Raw genomic sequence first — 24,162 nt, 5'->3', positions numbered from 1 at the left:
TACTTTTACTTTTTAAAAATAATCTATTCATGTAGGTGCACTTTCTGCTAAGTATGTTAATAAATAAACTGTGATTTTGGTAACTATATGGGATCAAAAAGACTTAGATATTGTATCTTGGAACTGTTTTAGAAGTTTAATGTGACAAATTGGAATTTGACCTTTCCTTTGTGACTTACTGTTTTCCTGGAAGAAAGAAACTTCTTGACCAGGGTTTAGATTTACATACTCGAATCTGGTACCTTGTCCACTGGTATAATTTTAATTGATACGTTTATATTGAATGTGGTAAAATTATTTTGAAATAATATTTTAAGACAAATTAATGTAAAATGATTAACTTAAGTAGGTCAGATAATTGGCATCAACACCTGTTAAATGATGTTTCCAGTGATCAGAGAAAATTATTCTGGAGTTTGGAATATATTCTGATCTCTAGTTTGTGAGAAACAAAGTATCTTATTTAAGTGTGCCCATTTAGAATATTCTAAATATGTTTTTCAGGAAAATATAGCTTAAATACTATATTATTAGACATAAGTTACATATGTAATTATCAGTTTTAGTTCAAATGTTAACTTTTAAGTGGCATTTTAAAATAAGAACAATTTATCTAGTCCAGAATCTTCCTGGAACTTAGTAAAATTCCTATTTTAGAGGATTAGCCAAAGTCCATTTCCCAGTTTCGTCATTTGTCTATAGAATATTATTTTTGTCAGTTTTGGGGGGTACAGTAGGGTAAAGCATCCGGTCCAGAATCTTTTACATTATTTAGTTGTCATATCTCTATTTTCCTTTAATTTGAAACAGTTCCCAGTTTTTCTTTCTTTGATGATATTGACGTTTTACAGAATACAGATCATTTATTTTATAGGATGGTCTAACAAGTTGGTGTTCGAGTGTGAAAGCAGTGCTAATAATTTTGCTTGAGACATTATATTCAAGGTATGGTTTACTTCCATTGCTAGCAGATGATGTAGAAGAACACAAGCCTAATGTAATAGGCTCTTTTGAGAGCTGTAGTAAAATAGCGCATGTTTCCTTCCTATTACGTCTTTTTAAATGACAGGTGAGCAAGACAAGAAAATGTAGAAACATACAGTAGTTTATGCTCTGCTTTTCACTGGTCTACCATTAACTATTGAATATAGTTTCTTATCCCCCTTCCCACTCCCTTTTTGACCTTCTTTTCTGGCTCCTAATGTCCAATTAGATACTTCATAATCTTCTTTCTTCTCAATTACTGTTAAAGATTGATATGAATACTGGAGTCCGCTCCTCGTTTCTTTTAATAAAACCTTCAAGTTCTCATATTAGAATGCTCACTGTGTGGAAAATTAGCTAAGTCTGTTTTGTTTTGATGAAAGTTTAAAATTTGGCCAAAAAGTTTAAGTGATTAATAATGCTGGCCATACAGATCAATAATAATTGCACATAAAATTGATCTTCACTTTTAGCCGTGACCCTCTTTGTATCACAGGTAAAAAGAGAATGTTGTCCCTTGCAAAAGTATTGCCAGAATAAAGGGAGCATTCAGATTCCTCAGGGGAAAGGATAACCTTTTTTCTATTACTGACTTCTAACAGTTCTGTAGCTGAGACACCAATCCTGTTCTCAGAGAAAGCACTGATTATATTTAGTCATTAAGTAATTCTATAACAACATTTTTACTTGTAGCATAATACTGGCTATACCATTATTTACCCAATTTGTTATTTTTAGATTATTACTTTAACTTATAAAATTAAAAAGTACTGAAGGCTATTATGACTATGTATGTATCTAGAGCTTTATACAGATTTATGATTGTTAGGAGAAAATCCTAATATTTCTTCATTTATGAATTCACTGTGTTTCTAGCAGGAATTTTTAATAGCCCAATAGTAGTTGTCCTACTATAACCTTTTCATAATTAGCCTCTCTTTGGTGGCCTTAAAATGGGTGGAGAAGAACGTTTAAAAGCTTATTATTTGTGAAGGAATGGAGAAGTTTTTGAAGTGTTTGGTTTGATGGCATCATAGCAGCAATATAAGTCTTCATATTTAGCCTAAATTAACCAGATTAGTGAAAGGTTACAGCGTGCTTCTATTTACTTAAAATAGATTAGTAAGTTTGAAGCTTACATAATAGTTCTTTTATGCTAACTAAAAGAAGGACATTTGTTAGTGTTCTTGCTTGGTTTTTGCACATTGGATTAACATGAAATTAGTAACATAACTCTGTTGGCCAACTGTATGTAGCAAACAGTAATTTTTAAAATATGTATTTTTGGATTTTTCTTCAAAAGCTTAATTCAATAAGCTAAGTCTGTAATTGAGAGACTTGTTAGAAAATTTATAAAACAGTAAATTTGAAGCCACAGCTTCAAGGTAGATAACTGAAACAAGTGAATTATATGTTTGTATTAGGATATTTTATCTCCAGTATCATACTTAATAAGGAGTGATAGGAACTCTAAAAGAGAGAAAGTAGTTATTTTTATGAACAATTTCTTAGGTAGAAAGGAAAATCCTCATAGAATGTGTTCGTTTTGATTTCTCTCACTCACAACATTCTAATGTCCATTTATCATAGTCCTCTTATTTTGAAAACTGCATTGTAAACAAGGATCATTTTTCCTCGAGCCAGTCAGTTGCATTTATGCTTTTTCGTAAGCCTGCAGTTACCCCACTGGCCACTGGGTGGAAACCCTGTTTCATTACTAGAAATACTTCACAAAAATGGATGAATGTGAGAGTTAACAGATAAAATGTTACTTTAGAGTCCCTCACCCTCACCTCATCTCATTCCCATTTTGGAAGATGATGTGTTCCTATTTTCAGAAAACAGTACCACTGGGTACATTAAATTACTTCCCATTAATTTAGTGGAACATGCTAAAAATCCTTTATCATTATAAAATGTCTACCTTTTTAGTGCTGATTTCATAGTAGGGAGGTAAATATCATTTCAGAAAGAGAAATTAGAGTATCCTGTTCAATCCCTGTGTATATACTTCTTAGGAAGGAACAAATGAGTAAAAGGAAATCCAGAGAAATTTATTGTTACCCAGGTTTAACTGTTTAGCAGTAATGTGACCATTATTAAACTCACATATTTTTAAATATTAAAGCGAGACATAAATGGATGTTTTCAGTATGGAAGGTACAAATTAGAGAAAAAGCACAGGACTTTTTTTATTGGGAACATTATAAAGTATCTATTAATTTGGCTGGTTGTCTTAGCTAAATGGTGGTACATACTAGCGTTAAAATTTTCTCGTTTTCACTGTATTTGTTTGGTAGTTCCCTAACTAGCTGTAGTGGAACAAAACCCATTATTAAATACTTCATTACACCGTCTTATTTTTCTTACACTGGATTTTGTGTGTTTAAAGTTCTTATTATATCTTATCTTTTGTTATATTCCTCAAAAAGTTAGGATTTAAGTTTAATTTCATGCATATGCTATTTGAGAATAAAGTTAATTTTGTCATTATGGCAAATGACTTAATTAAAATATAGCCACATTCTTTAAATCCAGAAGTTATTACTAAAAAGTTACTTCAAAGTAAATGTACAGTTAGAAGTGTGCCCATCTTTCTAGGCCTCAGGGCAGCAAATTCCAGAGGACCTGTTGTTCTCTGAGGGCTTAGAAATTGTATTAGTGCTGTTACACGGAAAGATACTGGTTTATCCACAGAAAATATATGATTTTGTCATTTATGAAAATTATTTTGCTTGTTTTGTTGATACTCATTGCCTGAGAAACAAATAAGTAGAAATTATTGAGCTGTCATAACACATGGTACTTCACTGCATATCCTTATTTATAGTTTTCTTGGTAATAATTCGTTTGAAACTTTTGAGTTGTATTGTATATGCCATTTATTTTCACTGTTCTAATACTAGGTCAGAAATAGGTGAAAGTTTTAAAAGATTATTTTACTGAGTAGAGTTGCATGCCATTTTCAATCCCAAACTGTGTTATAATATGCTCCAGTTTTCTTGAAAATTAGCTGGAAAGTACAAATAAAATTTGGAACACTTGCCTATATTTAATGTAATTATTTCTACATATGGTTGAAAAATAAGATACTGTCAGGACCTGTCAGCCATTTCATTCTTGGTAAAAGAGTAACAGAGTACCAAAATTTTGAACATGTTAATGGCCACTCATGAGTGTCTCTGGCACATAGTTGCTTGTCAGCAAATATTAGTTCCTTTTGTGTAAAATTGTCATATTTGTCAAAGGCATCCTATGTGAAAATATCTTTGGTATAGAATACATCAGTTTATCTGTTAAATCGTTATACTGGTAAATCTTATGAGGAGGAGAGGTTGCTTAAAGTGAAATTTAGATGGATTGCCAAATGATTTGATTTGTGCTTGTAAAGGTAACGTATCTGCAACACTTCGGAGATGCTTTCCTTGATTCTCAGAGTACAGTGGTCTTTCCCCTCCTGTTAGTTGGCAGTGTACCTAATGCTTATATTTTCACTGCTCACATTGCAGTCTGGTTATAGTATAAATTTTCTTAATAAGATTCCACCTAACCAATCTGCCAGATTAACCGTAACTCTCCATTTCTTTTATATAAACAACTCTACCTGTGCCATATATGTGTGTGTGTGTGTGTGTGTGTGTGTGTGTGTATATATAAAGCCTGTAAGAGTTAGTTGTTTTTGAATTTATTTATGCCAGTGGTATTGCCATTACATGATTAAATATTACACAGACTAGATGTTTATATGATAAATCAATGGAATGCTTTTTAAAAGATCCTGTAAAAAAGGAATTGGCTAAAATAGTCATAGAATTAGATTGATATGAGAAACTATAAAAGGTTTCACGTGTACACACACACACACATTTTTTCCCCCAGTAGAATACCCTTGCAGCTGGGTAGAGCAAGTTGGCCGTGACTTGTATAAAAAATGTTCATACTTTGATCCTCTGCCAGAAATCTTTGACCCTTTGATGTGGGTTTCCGTGTATTTCATTCTTTTTGTCTAGTGGCTGGCTTAAATGCCAGCTTGAGCCAGAATTCAGCATATCTATGATTGACATGAATCTCCAAAACAATTTGTTGGATAAAGCTTGGTGGAGGACTATAAATTCAATAAATTAAATAATGGAAAAATTGAAAGGGAGATGAAAGATTGTTTATGAATTGTTAGATACAGAAGTTATGTTCATCGAAGTATTTGTGTAAAACTCATTGATGTTTCTGTTACAGCACTTACATATGGTGGAATTACTGCTAATTACATATTACATTCATTACTCTACAATAAAACAACTGCTAACTGATATTTTATTAATGGACAAATATTCTTAATGATTTGTGCTCACTTAAGATATCCTTTTAATAATCTCATTTGCAGGGATCTTAACTGCAGAGCCATGTTTTATTTTTAAATGTGTAGTATCAAAGAATAGTTTCTGGTTTATTTATTGAATTGCATTTTAGTGAGAATTTAAGAGTACTCTAGATGAAAAAATTCTGTCTCTGTTACTTTACTGTAGCCAATGTTTATTTCAACCTTTTTAAACTGTATTTTGTTTGAGTGTAATTTCTACAGCTATTGATCTGCTAGAGAAAATATAGAGTTAGGAAGGATTATAAGAGTCAGGTTTTTAGATCAGTACTAAACAATTGAGCTGCCTTTTGAATAAATTAGTTTACTAGGCAAAACGTATGTGTTAGATGATTATCTTTTAACATACACACATTAACCGTGTTACTTGTAGGGATATTTGTTGCAGATACTTATGTATTAAGTTTTAGTATTCAGTTACTTGAAAGAATTTATAATTTACAGAGAAATAATTTAAGTATCTCTTATTGCTTTGTTTCCGTGTGATATTTCCATGAAATATAAGGTGATTTTATATTTCAAGTTAGGCAAAGTAAGAATGGATACATTCTTTAATTGAAAATTAAGTATTTGAAGAATGAATTTATTTAATTTTCACACTAGATTTTAAGTCTGCTCAACATTGCATAAACAAATAGTAATATTAGATCGAGTTGAGGTTTTTACACTTTAGGTGAGCCTCTCCTATTTTATGTTACTGAAATTCATCAGAGAAATAAAGTCAACACATGCTGAGGATTCGTCACAGAACAAGATGCTTTTTCTAGGTAGTGTTCATTTTCTGTGTAATCTTACAGTGACAATTGCTTAACTACAAAAAAATCATTATAAAGCATGCCATTTTTGAAGTATTAAATATAAATCCTAAGGAAGACAATGACTTTGAAAATATTCAGTGTTTATTAATGTTGACTAAAGCTTTATTTTCCTGTACATTTTGTTAGTTGTCTTTCCCGTACTGACTAAATTTCCCTTTCCTGTATTAGATAGATTATTGGGGGCTTAAAGAAAACATAAATATGTATGTGATTGTAAATAATATATGTTCAATATGTGCTTTTAGAAAAATGTCTGTGGCATTGTTGCTTTTGTGTCTTGTTTACGTTGCCAGGTCTCGCATGTTTTCTGGCAGTAAGTCTTTATTGTCCATATTCATGGCTGCACTCGGGAGCAAGGCACTCACCCTGGAATGTGTGTCATCATCTTCTGGAAGTGTACTTTTAAAGGGTAGTCTTAGAAATCATTCTTGTTAGAGCTGGGTTTTGTCCTGAATGCAACCTGTGAGAGTGTGGTACAGATATATACAAAAACCATTACTAAGAGGTTAAGTACTATCCCAATAATGCTTAACATGACCAAGATAGATTCTTCTTTTTCTTCTTTGTCTTCTTGCTTCTTTACGTCTTCTGCTGTAGTGTTGACAGAAGTACCCATTTTCCCAGAAAATCTCTTAGTCTAGAGAAAAAGAAAATTGATTGTGAAACAAATCCCTGGGAACGGTACCTTTGAACTATATAGAGAAATAGTAAAATAAATTTTCTATACTTGTTTTTCTTGCATAATTTTTCAATGTGCAGTTCTGTTTTACTTTCTTAAGATGGTGGAAAATTATAGAAAATGTGTTTTAGTACAACTTCAAATAATCTATTAACAGTTGGACAAAATAATAGAAAATATGAAAAGGCACACATTAAATTCTGCCGTTTATATATTATGAATTCTAAATTTAGTAGCTATAAATATATCTTTAAATTTTCTACATATATCTAAGCTGACGTATTTAATATGAACTTCAGTTAATGTCTGATATTTATGTATGATCAGTACATATTTTAGCCTAAAACAATGAAGTTACTACATGTCAGAGTTTTAAAATAATTAAAAGAGAAGTATTCCTTACCCTACATTGTGTCAGGAATAAAGTGTTATCAGATATCCTGCTTTAGTCCATAGTAGTGATGAATGAACATTTTCTCTTCATGGAGAGCTTCTGTTTACACTCAGAGAAAAAGAAGTGAACAAAACCTGGACAAGCTTCATATAGAAGGTGGCAAATGTTTTCAATTCTCCCGAAGGGATGGGTCTTCATTACTAGTCCGTGGTAAATTTCAGGGTAACTAGCCAGTGATAAGCCAAACGGTAAATGTGTTCCATTTTTGTCTTAGAATTATTTTTAGCTTTTATACATGCTGAATTGTGTTTCACAAAAGCATGCTAATGTTTGTTATTTCTTATGAATTTTCTGTCTGATGAACCTTTGAACTATTCTGTTTCTTTTCAGTCATTTGAATATCCTTTTCCCCGCTGAAATGTTGTAGTTTCAAATACAGAAAATGAGAGTTTTCTAATTCTACCTAGTCCTAGTTTCTGTTTGCAAATTAGAAAATTTCTCTTACTATAACAATTAGAGTAATGTCACACACCACTATCTGTAGTTGTTGATGATAATCACAAGGTATTTTCAAGCATTGCATAATTCAGCAAACAGGCACATCTGAGGATCAGAACGATAGTGACTTTGATTGCATAATAGTAAGCAGTAACATTGAACATGCACTCAGCACTTGCTGAGTAAATAAGGAGCCACAAGCCACTCTTGCAGATATGGCATTGCAAAAATGTTGTGCCTCTGCTCTTTCTTTGTCAGGCTGGTCACATTTAATCCTTCAGTAACAAGAAGTGTGCTGTGTGAAAAGGAACTAAGTTTAAAGATACCTAAGGGTTTTCTGATGAAGCTCTTCATGGCAAAAAATAGGATTAGGGAATTCAAGATCGAAATGATCTCTTTTGTACTCTAACAGACAGGTTTTCTTTAAGAGTTTGTTAACGTTTACTGACTCCTTTTGTTCACTGACCGCCCACCCACATGTGATAGTTTAAAAGTGCGTGCCCGGGGGCTGGCCCCGTGGCCAAGTGGTTAAGTTCCCGCGCTTGCTGCAGGCGGCCCATTGTTTCGTTGGTTCGAATCCTCGGTGCAGACGCGGCGCTGCTCTTCAAGCCATGCTGAGGTGACATCCCACATGCCACAACTAGAAGGACCCACAACGGAGAATACACAACTATGTACTGGGGGGCTTTGGGGAGAAAAATGAAAAAAAAATAAAATCTTAAAACCACAGAGGTGTCATTAAAAAAAAAAATGCATGCCGGCCGATGGCATAGTAGTTAAGTTGGTGTGCTCTGCTCTGGCGGCCCAAGGTTCATGGGTTCAGATCCCAGGTATGGCCCTATGCACCACTCATTAAGCCATGCTGAGGCGGCATCCCACATGGATGAACTGGAGGGACTTACAACTAGAATATACAACCATGTACTGGGGGGGGCTTTAGGGAGGGAAAGATTGGCAACAGGTGTTAGCTCAGGGCCAATCTTCCTCATAAAAAAACATAGAAAAGAAACTCCAGGAACACTTTTTAAAAAATGCAAATCATAAGAAATGATGCAGCAATGACATTTATTTAAAGTTCCTTGTAAATCGAACCTACGATTTTATGTCTCATGCTGTTAGTACTATTCTCAGTCTCATTGTCCACTACTTACTACCCTGTCTCTACAGCTTTTGCTTTCATCCCTTCCTGATATGAGGAGAATATCTTCTTCTGTTTCCGTAATTTAAGATTTCAGTAGGCTCTTTCCACTGCCAACTTAACTGAATAAAAGAAATACCAATAGAATAAAAGGAAATACCATGTTTCATATATTTTAGAAGAGCTGTCTTATTTTCTGTAGGCCCATTTATTTCCAGATTTAAAAAAAATTTAAATTGTCAACCATGCCTCTGTTGCAAGTTTGTCATATCTTTTTTCCCCTTTCTTCCATATTGATAGTTTTAGCATGTTGGACTCTCCTTGGCATTATTCTTATAATGGAGAAGTAGCTCCTCATTTTGTGGTTTTTCCTGTTCTTGATAACTTTGTAACCGTTTAATTATTTTTTAAAAATCAACATCTTGGATCACTTACATTCTTGTATAATTTTACCTAAAATGTTATGATTTTATGTAGTTTACTTTTTTAATTAGTAGACTTTATTTTTTAAAGCAGTTTTAGGTTTACAGAAAATTGAGCAGATAGTACAGAGTTCCCATATACCCCCTTCTCTCTTCCACTCATAATATCCCATTATTCGCGTCTTATGTTAGTGTGGTACATATTACAATTGATGAACTAATATGATACATTATTTTTAACTAAAGTCAGTAGTTTACGTTAGGGTTCACTCTTTGTGTTGTGCAGTTCTGTGGGTTTTGACAAACGCGTAGTGTCATGCCTTCCAACAATACAGTATCATACAGAATAGTTTCATTGTCCTAAGCAATCCTTGTGCTCTACCTATTCATCCCACCCTTCCCCTCTCCCTCCTGAAACATGTAACAACCACTGATCTTTTTATGGCTCCATGGTTTTTCCTCTTCCAGAATCATATAGTTGGAATCATTCAGTATATAACCTTATCACACTGGCTTCTTCCACTAAGCAATATGCGTTTAAGTTTCCTCCATGTCTTTTTGTGGCTTGATAGCTCATTTCTTTTTATCGTGGAATAATATTCCAATTATATGGATATACCACAGTTAGTTTATCCATCACCTTTGAAGGGCATCTTGACTGCTTCCAGTTTTTTGCAGTTATGAATAAAGCTGGTGTAAACCTTGATGCACAGATTCTTGTGACCATTTTTCTTCCATTGATCTATGTGTCTATTCTTTTGTCAATATTATGTTGTCTTGATTATCATAGCTTTATAGTAACCCCTGAAGTCTAGTCGGATCAGTCCTCTGATGGTGGTGGTTCTTCCTCAGTATTGTCAGCCATTCTGGGTATTTTGCCTTTGTGTATAATTTTGGAATCAGTTGATCAATATCCACAAAATAACTTGAGGTTTTTATTGGGATGATTTATATTCTATTTTTCATTGTATGTTACATGGGACAAGACTGGGAAGAGTAAAATACAGTGCAATATTTTACTAAATGAGTTTATAAAACAATACAAATGGAAATCTTTGGATAACTGGCTATATTTATTTCATTGTAAATTCTAATGTTTCAAATACTTAAATGTAGAAATGGAAGCCATTCAAGACCTCAGTCGGGGGCCAGTCCCATGGCCAAGTGGTTAAGTTCCTGCGCTCGGCTTTGGCAGCCTGAGTTCGCCACTTTGTATCCTGGGCACGGACATGGCACCATCAAGCCATTCTGAGGCAGTATCCTACATAGCACAACCAGAAGGATCCACAACTACAATATACAACTGTGTACTGGGGGGCTTTGGGGAGGAGAAGAAGAAGAAGAAAAGATTGGCAACAGATGTTAACTCAGGTGCCAATCTTAAAAAAAAAAAAACAATTTCTGTAGAATAGGGAAAGTTTTTCTAATGCTTTATTCTTTTGCTGGTCCCAGGTTGAAAGAAGGTGAAGGAGTATGCATTTATGTCTGTGTTTACATATATTTGAAAATGAAAACAACATATTAGGGGAAAATATTTATAAAACATATTGTGTTCTTTTCCTCATATGCACAGTAGTGTTATAAAGCAGTTGAAGAAAATAAATATCCCAGAAGAAGAAAGAGCAAATGGTATGTGAATAAGTACTTAACCAAAAAGAAAAAAAATTTTAATAACAGCTTTATTGGGAGATGATTCACTTACCATACTATTCACCCACTTAAAGTGCACATTCAATGATTTTTGACATATTCACAGATATGTACAACCATCACCACAATCAAATTTTAGAACATTTTTATCACTTTAAAAAGAAACCATATAGTACCCTTTAGCTCTCATCCCTCTATTCTCTCATCACTCCTCCAGCCCTGAGCAACCACTAATCTGCTTTTTCTCTATAAATAGAGTTGCCCATTGTGAACATTTCATATAAATGGGATTATATATATAGTCCTTTGTAACTGGCTTCTTTCACTCAGTATAATGTTTTCAAGGTTCGTTGATATTGTTGCATATATCAGTCCTTAATTCCTTTTTATGATTGAATAATATTCCATTGTGTGGATACCTACCACATTTGCTTATCCATTCATCAGCTGATGGACATTTGAGTTGTTCACACCTTTTGGCTATTGTGAATAATACTTCAGTGAATATGAGTATATAAATATCTATTTTTGTTCCTCCTTTCAATCCCTTTGGATCGTATATACCTAGGAGTGGAAGTGCTGGTTCACATTGTAATGTTATTACCTGACTTTTTAATTACAGCCATGATAGTGGATATGAGATGGTAAGTATCTCGTTGTCGTTTTGCTTTGTATTTCCCTGATGACTAATGATGTTGAGCATCTTTTCATGTGTTCGTTGGCTAGTTGTGTGTCTTCTTTAGAGAATTATCTGTTCAGATTCTCTGTCCCATGAGTGGGGTCTGGGCACAAGGAAGCATCTACCTTTTAGCCATACTTACTTGGAACTTAGCCACAACATCAAGTAGCTGGTGGTAGGATGAGAAATGCTGAAATCTTGCCCCTCCTCAGATGATGATCTTCCAACTTGAGCTAGGGAGAGAGGGAGCCTTGCTTCTATTAGTCTGGAGTGGATTTTCTTTTCTTGCTGAGTGGAGCGTAAGATCTTGATTCAAATACCACAGACTCTTGCTTTTCTGACTGAGTTTTAGTAGGTTTTCTTGAGAAGATGTTTTCTCAGTTTGTTGTATGCTCTTAGGGCTCCTATTTCCAGAGACCCTAAGTGGTGGTGTCTTTTAAAGAATTTTTATCAGTTTCCTTGGGGAGCAGGTTCACTGAACTCCTTATGCTGTCATGCCAGTGAGAAAAAAAATTGAGGCCTTATAAACCTAGAAAAAAATTTTGTTCTCTTATTAATTAAATATTCTATATCCTTACAGTGGGCTATTTTACATCCATTAATTTCTTGAAAGTAAAAATTCAACACATACCTAAATGTACAGTGTTATGCTTTTCCCTTGTAACATTAGTTTTATTAAATATTAAAATACATAACTTTTTCTTTACCCAAGTATTATATTCATTTTTTAAAAAATTCACAGCCTTTAAGATCGTATCCAATAAATGGTTGTCTTCCTGCCCCTGTCCTATAGGTAGCCAATTCAGCTCCCTAGAGATAATCAATAGTACTAATTTCTTATATTTTTTTATAGCGATCCTATGTATATATAACAAGTAAATACAAATACATGTTCTGCTTCATCTTTGTCATTGTTTTGTTTTGTTATATGTTTTACCCAAATGGTAATGTACCAGGCAACCATGTTTCTATTCTCTGTTCCTCCCACCCCCAAATTACATACTTTGGAATTTTCTCCAATGCAGCATAAAGCATATCTTCATTTTTGTGACTGCATAATTGATATTTAGTAATTAAAACAACTCCATACTGACAAACATAAATTGATTCTTTGCCTGTTTATAAAGAATGCTGCAGTGACTAATTTTGGTGACCTTCATAATTTTATCTATAGGGTTAATTTTTAGAATTACTAGAATTGCTTATTCAAAAGTTGTGTCAATTTGTTATTTTGACAGATTTTAACTTTTTCTTATAGACGTTATAGCAGTAAGTTGAGCAGCTATTTCCACACACCTTTATAAAAGTTCTATACCAACTTCCTTCCAGCCATACAAACATATGTAAATTTTATATAGATACACACATTAATTTTGCTGTACCATTTGTGAGACATATGTAACAGACATGTTAACCCTATTACCCCTAAGAATTTCAGGGTTTATTTCCAAAGACAAAGGCAGTCCACTACATAACCACACTACAGTAATCAAAATCTAAAGATTAAGATTGATACAATACAACCATCTAATCATCTAATCCACCGATACCATTCGTATTTCATCTGTTGTCCCAATCATGTCCCCTATAGCAAAAAAAATACTGCTTTTTGTCCAAAATTTAATCTAAGATCACATGTTACATTTAGTAACCTCTTTCATCTCCTTCAATCTGGAACATTGCTTAGACTTTTCGTCTTTTGTGACCATGACAATTTAATAAAATCGTTTATTATGGAAAAGTTCAAAGTATGTAAAAGTAGTGATTGTAACATAATGAGCCCCCATGAACTCCATCACCCAGCTTCATCAGTGATAAACACATGGACATGCTTTTCATTTATATCCTTACCCAGTTTTTTCTAAACACATATATACACATGGGAGATTATTTTAAAGCAAATCTAAGACATCATTTTATGAGTGCTATAGATAACTTAAGCATCGCCTGAAAGGACAAGGGAGAAAGTAAAAATTAATTTAAAAATAAATTACCTCATGTACCACCATCCAGAAATAGTAATCAGTAACATTTAATGACTATGCATATATAGAGCTAGAAATATAAACAGTTTGGTAATAGAAGAAGATGATAAGACCATAAAAATGTTTGGGGCAAACAGATTAGCTATTTCTATAAAAATGGAGAGAAGAGAGAAAGGCTGGTGTTGAAACATCAAAGTTTACATAGCTAAGCCCTTAAAACTTTTATGTGGACTGGAATGAGTAGAAATTCTACAATGCAAGTATTTTTGTCAGTCATCTATTAAGCCAAACAGGCTTTACATGATTTATAAAGAATTTTTGTTTTGTTTTTGCCCAGAGGCTTTCTGCTCTAGGCATTGTTTTTGTTTGTTTGTTTTTTAGGGTTTTTTTTGTGCTGAGGAACATTCATCCTGAGCTAACATCTGTTGCCAATCCTCCTCTTTTTTTTTGCATGAGGAAGATTAGCCCTGAGCTAACATCTGTTCCAGTCTTCCTGCATTTTGTATGTGAGTCACTGCCACAGCATGGCTGACAAGTGGTGTAGGTCTGTGCCTGGGATCTGAACCCACAAACCCCAGGCTGCTGAAGTGGACTGCGCCAAACTTAACCACTATGCCATGTGGCCAGCCCTGGGATTTTTTTAGTCAAGTATCATTGTAGATTTTTTTGGTTTCTTTTTCTTATTTGTTCCACTAGATAGTTTCAAAATGGCAAGCATTTGGTCAGTTAATATCTATAGAATTTACTTACTCTTTAAGATGCATTAATTGTAAAATTTGTAATCTTATGGCAAGTAAAATTCAGTTGTAATTGTTTTGATTCTCTGGATCCTTTGCATTTCCATTTATATATTTCAGTCATCTTGTCAATTTCTATTCCCAGTGAAAAGCATATTGGGAATTTGGTTGAAATTGCATTCAATCTGTATATCAATTTGGAGAGAATTGACTTCTTAATAGTATTGAGTCTTCTAGTCTACGAACATTGTATGTCTGTTTGTTTAGATTTCCTTTAATGTCTCTCAGCAGTGCTTTTGTATTCTTGAACTTATGACAAATTTATCCCAGTGTTGGCTTGGTGGCATAGTGGTTAAGTCTGTGTGCTCCACTGTGGTGGCCCAGGGTTCACAGGTTTGGGTCCCAAGTGCAGATCTACACACCGCTCATCAAGCCGTGCTGTGGGTGTGTCCCATATACAAAATGAAGGAAGATTGCCACAGATGTAAGCTCGGCGACAATCTTTCTCAAGTGAAAAGGGAAAGATTGACAATGGATCTCAGGGACGGTCTTCCTCACTTAAAAAAAAAATCCCAATTTCATTTTTCTGCTATTGTAAATGATACTGTTTTTTAAAAATTCATTCTCCTGTTGTTACTAGTATATAAAAATATAGTTGAATTTAATTTATTCACCTTATATCTTACTACCTTGTGAAACTACTTAGTTTTACTATTCCTTAGGATTTCTGTGTAGATAATCATGCCATGTACATTAAAGACAATTTTATTTCTTCCTTTACCATATGTATGCCTTTTGTTTGTTTCTTTAAAAAAGTATTTTTTATTGTACTGTTGAGATTATGCAGACTTTGTCAGTTTTGGGGAAAAGTATTGAGTCTTTAACCATTAGATATGATGGTTGATCTAGAGTTTTTTTTAGATGCCCAGGTTTATCAGGTTGAGGCACCTTTCTTCTGTTCCTAGTTTGGTTCTAGTTTTATCATAAATGAGTTCTGAATTTTGTTAAATGATTAGTTTAGATCTGCTAAGATGATAATATGGCTTTTCTTTTTTTGTCCGTTAATATGGTGAATTACATTGACTTTTCAAATGTTAGGTCAACCTTGCATTCCTGGAATAAATCTCACTTGGTTGTGATTTATTATCCTTTTTTGTTTCTGTGTTCATGAGCGTTATTGATTTGTAGTTTTCTTTCTTGTGATGTCTTTGTCTCATTTTGGTATACGGTTAATTTTGTCCTCAAAATGAGTTGTTCCTACTTCTTCTGTTTTCTGAAGGAGGTCGTGTAAGATTAATACTATGTAGTTTTTAAATATTTGATAAAATTTATCTGTGAAGCCGCCTGAAGTTTTTTAATAAAATGTTTTTAGTTAAGAATTCAATTTCCTTAAGTGCATGCGGCTATTCAGATTTTCTTTTCTTTTTTAAAGAACCGATTGGTGTTGGTTTTCTCTGTTTATTTGCTTTGTTTATTATCTGCTTTCCACAGTGAGAGCATAGGAGTGGTTGCCTGAAGCTGGCAAGAGGAGAATGATTAACTACAAAGGGGTGTAAGGAGAAGTTTTTGGGATGATGGAAGTATTCTGTATTTTCGTTTGGGCAGTGATTACCCAGGAGTGTTTATTGTCAGAAGGCATTGAATGCACACTTAAAATTAGTTCATCTTATTGATTGTGAATTATGCCTCTGTAAATTGATTTTAAAAGTTATAAGTAAATCATCTGGAAATGATTTAATGATTTTGCTTGGGTTACTTACAGAGTTTTTTGTAACAAAATGACAGTTAGAAAAGCCTGACACTTTAAGATTCCAGAGAATTAAAATACATAAAAGGCTAAATTTCTCATTTTACCATGTGAATGTAGTAGAAAGCTAAATTTGAGACTGTGCTGTAAAAATATGTTGAAAATTTTTTTTTAAGGTTGTGAATTATATAGTATTAAAGCTTAAAAGTGACTAGCACTTTTTAGTGTGCTTTAAGGAAACTGTTATGAGGAATTTCAGGCCATATTAAATTTTTTTCCCAGGCATAAAACACTTTTTCTCTCTCCCTTAGTAAATCATGCTAGTGCTTTTGTCTGAAACTGTGACCTTTGCTTGGCATTATACTTGAGTGGCTAAGGGTCTGGACTTCAGAGCTGGATGACCTGTGTGTGCATCCTGCCGTCTCCACTGCCCTGCTTGTGCAGCCTTGAGCAAGTTCTTGAGCAAGTTCTTCGTTCTTTCTCTGCTTTACTTTCCTCATGTAGAAAATGAAGATAATACTACCTCACAGGGTTGTGAGAATTAAATTAGTTAATATATGTAAAATGGTTAGAACAGCTCCTGGCACTTGTGCTCCCAGTGTTAGCTGCTATTATTATTATCATAATCACTGTTACTACTTACCTTTGAGACAGAAGTAGTATACAGAAAAGTGTGATTTTCTTTGTTTTTAAAGCATCATGATTGTTCCATTAATGTGTAAATTTGTTTTCTTGTAAAGCAGAATCAACAAGAAAATAGTATTAGACTAGAAGTCCAGAGATTTCAGTGGTTTTCTGAGTCCTTTATTGGGTGCTTAGGAAACAAATTTTACTACATTGGTGTTAGTTACCTGTGATTAAAGGTATTATTAAGTTTTGTAGTATGTACTACCAATTAGTACCACTCATTACTGTTCCTAATTGTATAACATGTCATTTAGATTTTGTCTAAGTTTTACACGAATCCACATTTATAGGAGGATTACTTCTAGAATTAGTATCTGGTTTCAGTGAATTGATGATAATGTGATCATAGAGTCAGTTCCTGGATTTCTTAGTTGTCTTTCAATTTTAGCAAGGAAACTGACCATACTGTTTATAATTAGTATTTTCATTTGGGGGTTAGTAATCAATGTACTCTGACTTATACCTTTATCCTTAAAAATTGGCCAGTGGGAAGCTACTATTATGCCGTTTGGAGATGTACTTTTTCATTTTATTTAAAATTTCCTTTGTCAATTATTTCTTCATATTTTTTGGATCATATGGTTTATTTATATATCAGAACATTTTAGATTTAATTCTCCAGGGTAGTTGTCTTTTAATAAGAACACGGTATTGCCTCAATTGTTTTGTTGTAAGGACAAAATTGGTGTTCAGTTTTAATCCCACTGATTATTATCCTGGCAAAGTGTGTATTATTAACCCTTTAAGACAGTTTTTGTGTATACATAATAATCCTCTATCACCTTAATGTTTGGAGTTACTTAATAAGATATGATTTAGTGTATAATTTATATTACTGCTCCTCTGATCCAAGAATATATATTATTAAATATATATATATATGTTACAAAAAGCCATGCTTTGTTGTGTTGTGTTTTATTTTTATGGCACTAGAATGTTGCAGGGCAGTGGAGTATGGATTATTTGAAGGCCATATTATAATATGGAGCATAAATTCTATTCAGAGAACTCCATTCAAAAGAATCCAAGGAGGGGCTGGCCCCATGGCCCAGTGGTTAAGTTCGCGCGCTCTGCTGCAGGCGGCCCAGTGTTTCGTTGGTTCAAATCCTGGGTGCGGACATGGCGCTGCTCATCAAACCACGCTGAGGCGGCGTCCCACATGCCACAACTAGAAGGACCCACAACGAAGAATATACAACTATGTACCAGGGGACTTTGGGGAGAAAAAGGAAAAAAATAAAATCTTTAAAAAAAAAAAGAATCCAAGGAAAGACACAAATTCTAAGGAAAGGCTGTAACTATACATTATTTAATAACATTAGAAAGTAAAATTATACCCTTTAATGAACACACTGTCTAAAATACTAAGTATTTTTCTTTTTATATAGAGGTCAGGTTAATTGTTAAGATTTTAACTAGAAATAATGTATAATAATGTCACTTTTTCTAACTGAGACAAGATCATAGCTTAATCCTTTTGTACATGTGTTTATAGCTTAAATTCTTTAAATTGTCTATGTGTTATCAAGTTACTATGATTGGTAATTACTAAATTATATTATCAATAAAATACTTACTACATTCCAGATACTCTGATAAACCGTTACAAAACAGTTCAAACAGATATATGATGAAAAGTATTTCCCCTTAACATTGCCCCTCCAAACCCTAATCCTTCTCTTCACAGGAAACTACCATTACTAGTTTATGATTAATATTCTGAATATTCCAAATCTATACAAGTATATCCAGTGCATGTATGTATCCTTTGTTTTGAAGTAAACCTGAAACAAAATATTCTTGCTGTTTTGAACATAGTCTGAAGATTTTTTCTTTTAAGCATAGTGACTGGCTGTGTGACACCTAGAACCGCTAGAAGAAGACCCATCTCTTTGGATAGAGCCCATACGCACATACTTTTCATAGTTTGTGTATGTAAACAATATGAAGGATTTGGATCTTTTTTTTTTTTAAAAGATTGGCACCTGAGCTAACAACTGTTGCCAATCTTTTTTTTTTTCCCTGCTTTTTCTTCCCCGATCCCCCCAGTACATAGTTGTATATTTTAGTTGTGGGTCCTTCTAGTTGTGGCATGTGGGACACTGCCTCAACATGGCCTGACTAGTGGTGCCATGTCTGCCCCCAGGATCCGAACCAGCGAAACCCTGCGCCACCTCAGCAGAGGGCATGAACTTAACCACTTGGCCACGGGCCTGGCCCAGGATTTGGATCTTGAAGATGGAACTAAGCAAGAGAATTTTTTGCTGTGATGGAAACATTCTGTATCTATGCTGTCCAGTATGGACTCGTGTGGCTATTGGTCGCTTGAAATGGAGCTAGCACAATTGAGGACAGAATGTTTTATTCTTTTACATTTAATTAAATTTAAGTAGTCATATGTGGCCAGAGGTTACCATATTGGACAACTCAGGGAGCATCGTGGTATAATGAAAAATGTCTAGAATTAGATGTACCTGGGTGTCAGTGTTGGTCTTGCCGTTTTCTATTTGTCTGCCTGTGCAACTTACTTAATCTTAGTTCCTCATACTCATAATGGGGGTGATAATGCCTTCTCCAAAGAATAATACACACACAGAAATGTCACTGAGTTGAAAAAAGGGTGAGATGTATCATACCAAAGTTGATAAGCCTGGTGAAGGACTGGAGAAGGAGAGAAATGGTCAAAAGAGACTATAGCCTTATCAGGATTGTTTCACTATTTGTCAGGATGATCAGTTTGAGATGGTGCTCATGTATGTAAAATGAATGTTTAGAAATTCATTGATTTTCTCTAAGTATTCCTACATAGTTCTCCAGCCATAACAAATAATATTTGAGTCCGTGTTTACATAAATGTCATCTTCATGTATTTTTTGCAACTTATTTCAGTCAAATAGGCATGTAGGAGACAGATCTACTTTACTCTTTTTAAATGCCCCATACGATAGAATCATTTGGATGTGTTGTTATATATTTAGCCCTTTAATTTATTACCCTTAGGTTGCTTTCAACTTTCAGTATTGTAAACAGTATTATATTGATTACCCTTGTTTATAGGTAATTAGTAGCAAGTGATATTGCTAAGTCATTAGAATATGGGCATTTTAAATGCCAAACTGGTTATCAATGTGCATATTTACCTGTTTCTATAAGTCTAGCTTTCCCATATCCTCACAAGTATTAATGTTGTGTTTTATGCCTATTGATTAGTAACTTTGGGTTTTAACTTGGACTTACCTGAAAACTGTATTGTACTAAGTTATACTATAATATTATAGTAAATAATAAGATTAGATCATGGGTTGGAAAAGAGGCTTTAACCATAACCAAGTATGTATGGAAAATTTATATGTGATAAAGATGGAGAGGGTAAAATTTCAAATAAGTGAGGAAAGAAGAGGCAATCATGCTTTCCTACCCTAGTCCTCTGCATCATCATTGCAAGGTATGAAACAAGGGCCTGCTCCTCCATTTCTCTGAACAGCCTATTTGTCATCGGACCATCAGAATCAATTTTGTTAAGTCCTTTATCCCTTTATATCAGTTGCCACATGAAATCCAGGATTCCTAGGTGATGCCTCATCCTCTGATACTCTAATCCCAGTATTGCTCTCTGGGCAGTAAAGTAATTCCTACATCCGCCAGGTACTCCCCTAATTCTCCCTCCCTGTTTCAGCCTTCTGTGTAGCATTCAGAGTACTTACTGGTGTGTGAAAAATTTTTTAATCATTTGTCCTTTTCTACCTAGAATGTAAGCTACATGAGGGCAGGGATTTTTGTTTGTTTTTTTCGCTGCTGTATTCCCAGCCTGTTTAACAGTAGGTTCAGTGAGTATTTATGGAATAACTAACATAATAAATAACAAATATTTACAGAATAACTTTTTTCAGTGACTGGTATAGGAAAAAAGTTACTAGATCCTGATCTCATATGATTCACAACAGTAAATTCCAGTTGGAAGAAAGCCATAAAACTTAACAAAATTTATACAAACGTTAGGAGCTACGTATGTTTTTAGAGTAGGAAATCCATTCTTAGATGCACGTGGTTTTAAGAAAAAATTTCATTTGAGTTGTAGGTAATAATTAAGTTAGCATATAATCAATTTTTTAACAATTTGTTGAATTATACTTTTGATAAACTGTGATCATATTGTTCTATTTTACGTAATATACAGTGGTTTTATCACTTCAATTTAATTTTTAAAATATATTTCCACTTCGTGCTAATAAGTGTATTTACTGCCATAATTTATTATCTGGGCTATTTAATTTTTATGTGTAATATAACTAGGTAGTTGCTTAATTATATTTCTTGCTCTCTCCCCAACTCTGTCCCTTATTTATTTTTATTCCCTAAAAGTGTCTATTATGCTTTTTACATTGGTGCTTCATAAACATCTGCATTAGTCCGTTTATCAACTAACCAATTAATCTTAAGATTCAAGTAGGAGCTGCATTGCTGTGGACTTACTTTTATATTGCACATGTTCTCATTTTATATTTTTCCCCTCTTCTTATAGTTCTTGACATGGCAAGACATGTGCCACTCTATCGAGCTCTGCTGGAATTGCTCCGGGCCATTGCTTCTTGTACGTCCATGGTGCCCCTGTTGTTACCTCTTTCTACAGAGAATGGTGAAGAGGAAGAAGAACAGTCAGAGTGTCAAACTTCTGTTGGTACATTATTAGCCAAAATGAAGACCTGTGTTGATACCTACACCAACCGTTTAAGGTACTGTACTTTTCTTCATTTCTCTTGACCTTGCCTCAAACAATCTTTAAAATAGCTTTATGAGGTTTTCTAATGATATATGCTAATTAAACACACATACACACAAGCAATATATAAAACTAGAAGGAAAAAGTATCCACCAAAGGCTACACTCAGAAACCTTTGTTCACATTAGCTTATCAGACATCTCCCTCTACAGTCTTATAGCTATAGGTATGAAGTTTTTCTTAAATGCTGTCACATTGTACCTATTATACAGATAGATGCTAGTTTTATTCAGTGTTGAGGTCAAAGATACTTTTCAGTGTCAGTAAATATATATTGCTGCCACTGTTCTTAGTACTTCTAATTATGCATTGTATATAGGTGCTGTATTTTACTTAACCATCTAATAGTGGACATTTCGGGTTATTTCCAATTTATAATTACCTCAGACATACATCTTTTGGGGCTTGTAGAAATCTCCACAGTAGATTCATAGAAGTGGAATTGTTGGGTTTATGGATTACTCCTGTTTCATTTTGATACATATGTTATAATTCACACTGTAAGTTTTTTATAAGTCAGAGGATTCAGTATTTATTTGTTGGAATTATAAAGTTAGTATTTATCTTCATGTAAATTTAAATTTTTAAATGAATATTTAAGATTATATCTCACTAGATTCAGATAAATTCTGCTACGAAAACTCTTTTTAAATAACCTGGTAAGCCTTTTCCTTTCTCTTAGAATCTGTTTAGTGGTTGTCAGTTTTACTTAAAGATGGCCTAATTCTGATTTCTAAGGCATTTATACTACCAGTGGAAGTTTATTCCTTTGTCAGTGGTCTTTTGAGTCAATTAATATTCTTTACCATCTTTGCAATATATTTGTTCTACCTATTTTCACTTATTTTTTAAGAACCTAAAATTTGGGAAGCAAGAATGTATGTCAAACGATGGCAGAGAATTGGTCACTGGAGGAATAGTTTTTGTCAGTCTTCACCTTTCAGAGAGAAATCAACTTCTCAGATAATCGTCACTCTTCTTAGCTTATTGTATTGTCATTATCACTTTAAAAACTAATGTCTTGCTGCCAGTCAGCAGGAATCGTAAATTAGAGAAGAGAGTAAAGAAGAGCCAATTGGCAGAGATATAAAAAGCTGTAGGTTCATACTACTCTTTTACCAGGGAAGGAAAGTGTAGAGGTATATTTTCTTTCATAGTATGAGATATTTTCTGTTGAGGAGAAAAGAATAATATTATGTTTGGTTCCATCCTTTACTGTGGCAAAAATTTTTTCAAATAGTAACCTAGGCAGCCAGCATAATTGTATAAAAACAATGTGATGTCATAATTGAACTGAAGGTCTAATTTCCTAATTGACTTCAGTCACACTGAGAAACGTCTAACTGAACATCCCATGCTCTGCCCTGGCCATCTGTGTTCCTTACTCTTGTACCTAAAAAGATAGTTCTTGACAAAGCAATTAATGTAAAATATATAAAGGGGGCTGGCCCCATGGCCCAGTGGTTAAGTCTGCATGCTCTGCTTTGGCGGCCCAGTGTTTTGCTGGTTTGGATCCTGGGCGTGGACGTGGCACTGCTCATGAAGCCATGCTGAGGTGGTGTCCCACATGCCACAGCTAGAAGGACCCACAACTAAAAATATACAACTGTGTACTGGGGGGCTTTGGGGAGAAAAAGGACAAAATAAAATCTTAAAATAATAATAATAATAATATCACAAATTTGTGATGTTATAAATGTGAAAATAAGACCATTAAAATAAAAATAACTTTCTTTATACTACATGTTTCCTTATGCTATAATTTCTATTGGATCCTGCAAAAATGCAGTTGTAGTACATTGAGTTCTATGGTAATTATAGAAGATGCTTATTGCATTGAATGAAATTTGTACACCTAGAGTGCCTTTTTCGTTGCTTTCCTTAAATTAACAAATTTCCAGTTCACATAACATATTCAGTATAATTTTTTAAAAAGTGAATGACTTCTGGGGCTGGCCCAGTGGCGCAGCCATTAAGTGCATGCATTCCGCTTCAGCGGCTCGGGGTTCACTGGTTTGGATCCCGGGTGCGGACATGGCATGGCTTGGCAAGCCATGCTGTGGTAGGTGTCCCAAATATAAAGTGGAGGAAGATGGGCACAGATGTTAGCTCAGGGCCAGTCTTCCTCAGCAAAGAGGAAGCAGGTGTTTGCTCAGGGCTAATCTTCCTCAAAAAAAAAAAAGAAAAGTAAACAACTTCTGTATAAAATGTATTAATTAATGATTCACTACAAAAATTTAATTTCAGATAGAAGATAACTTGAGTTTCGTTTAACTGGAGCTCTTTATTTTTCTACTTGGTTACCTAAAAAGAATTATTCTTCAGGTTGTTTCCTTCTTCAACAAGGAAAAAAAAATGATGCCTCAGACTTCTAAATTCTGTACCAACAAAACACGCCTGTACAGATCATAATCAGTGTTCACAAAGTTCATTTCATTTATGTTATTTTATCTTATGGTGACCCTGTACAGTAACTATTTCTAATAACTGTTTTACTGATGAAGAAACACTACTAGTGCATTTTTTAATAGAATCTGAATATGTTTCTTAGTCAAGATCCATCCATCATGATACCTGTTACATTATACA

At 33.9% G+C, this 24,162-nt stretch overlaps 1 protein-coding gene across 17 annotated transcripts in view; it reads left to right on the top strand.

Moving 5' to 3' along the window:
• Window positions 1-24,162, top strand: part of BIRC6 (baculoviral IAP repeat containing 6) — a 223,946-nt gene that overhangs the window by 164,737 nt on the left and 35,047 nt on the right. For all 17 annotated transcript variants that reach the window (XR_011504108.1, XR_011504109.1, XR_011504110.1 and 14 more), the window contains one exon: window positions 21,316-21,526. Coding sequence is in view for 14 of the 17 variants with exons in the window: in XM_070512298.1 (XP_070368399.1) it covers window positions 21,316-21,526 (211 nt within the window). In the remaining 3 variants the exon portion in view is untranslated. The remainder of the gene's footprint in view (window positions 1-21,315; window positions 21,527-24,162) is intronic.

Source organism: Equus asinus, chromosome 6 (assembly GCF_041296235.1).
Source record: "Equus asinus isolate D_3611 breed Donkey chromosome 6, EquAss-T2T_v2, whole genome shotgun sequence".
In the NCBI taxonomy this organism is placed as follows: domain Eukaryota; kingdom Metazoa; phylum Chordata; class Mammalia; order Perissodactyla; family Equidae; genus Equus; species Equus asinus.
This window is presented reverse-complemented; position numbering and strand designations above follow the sequence as displayed.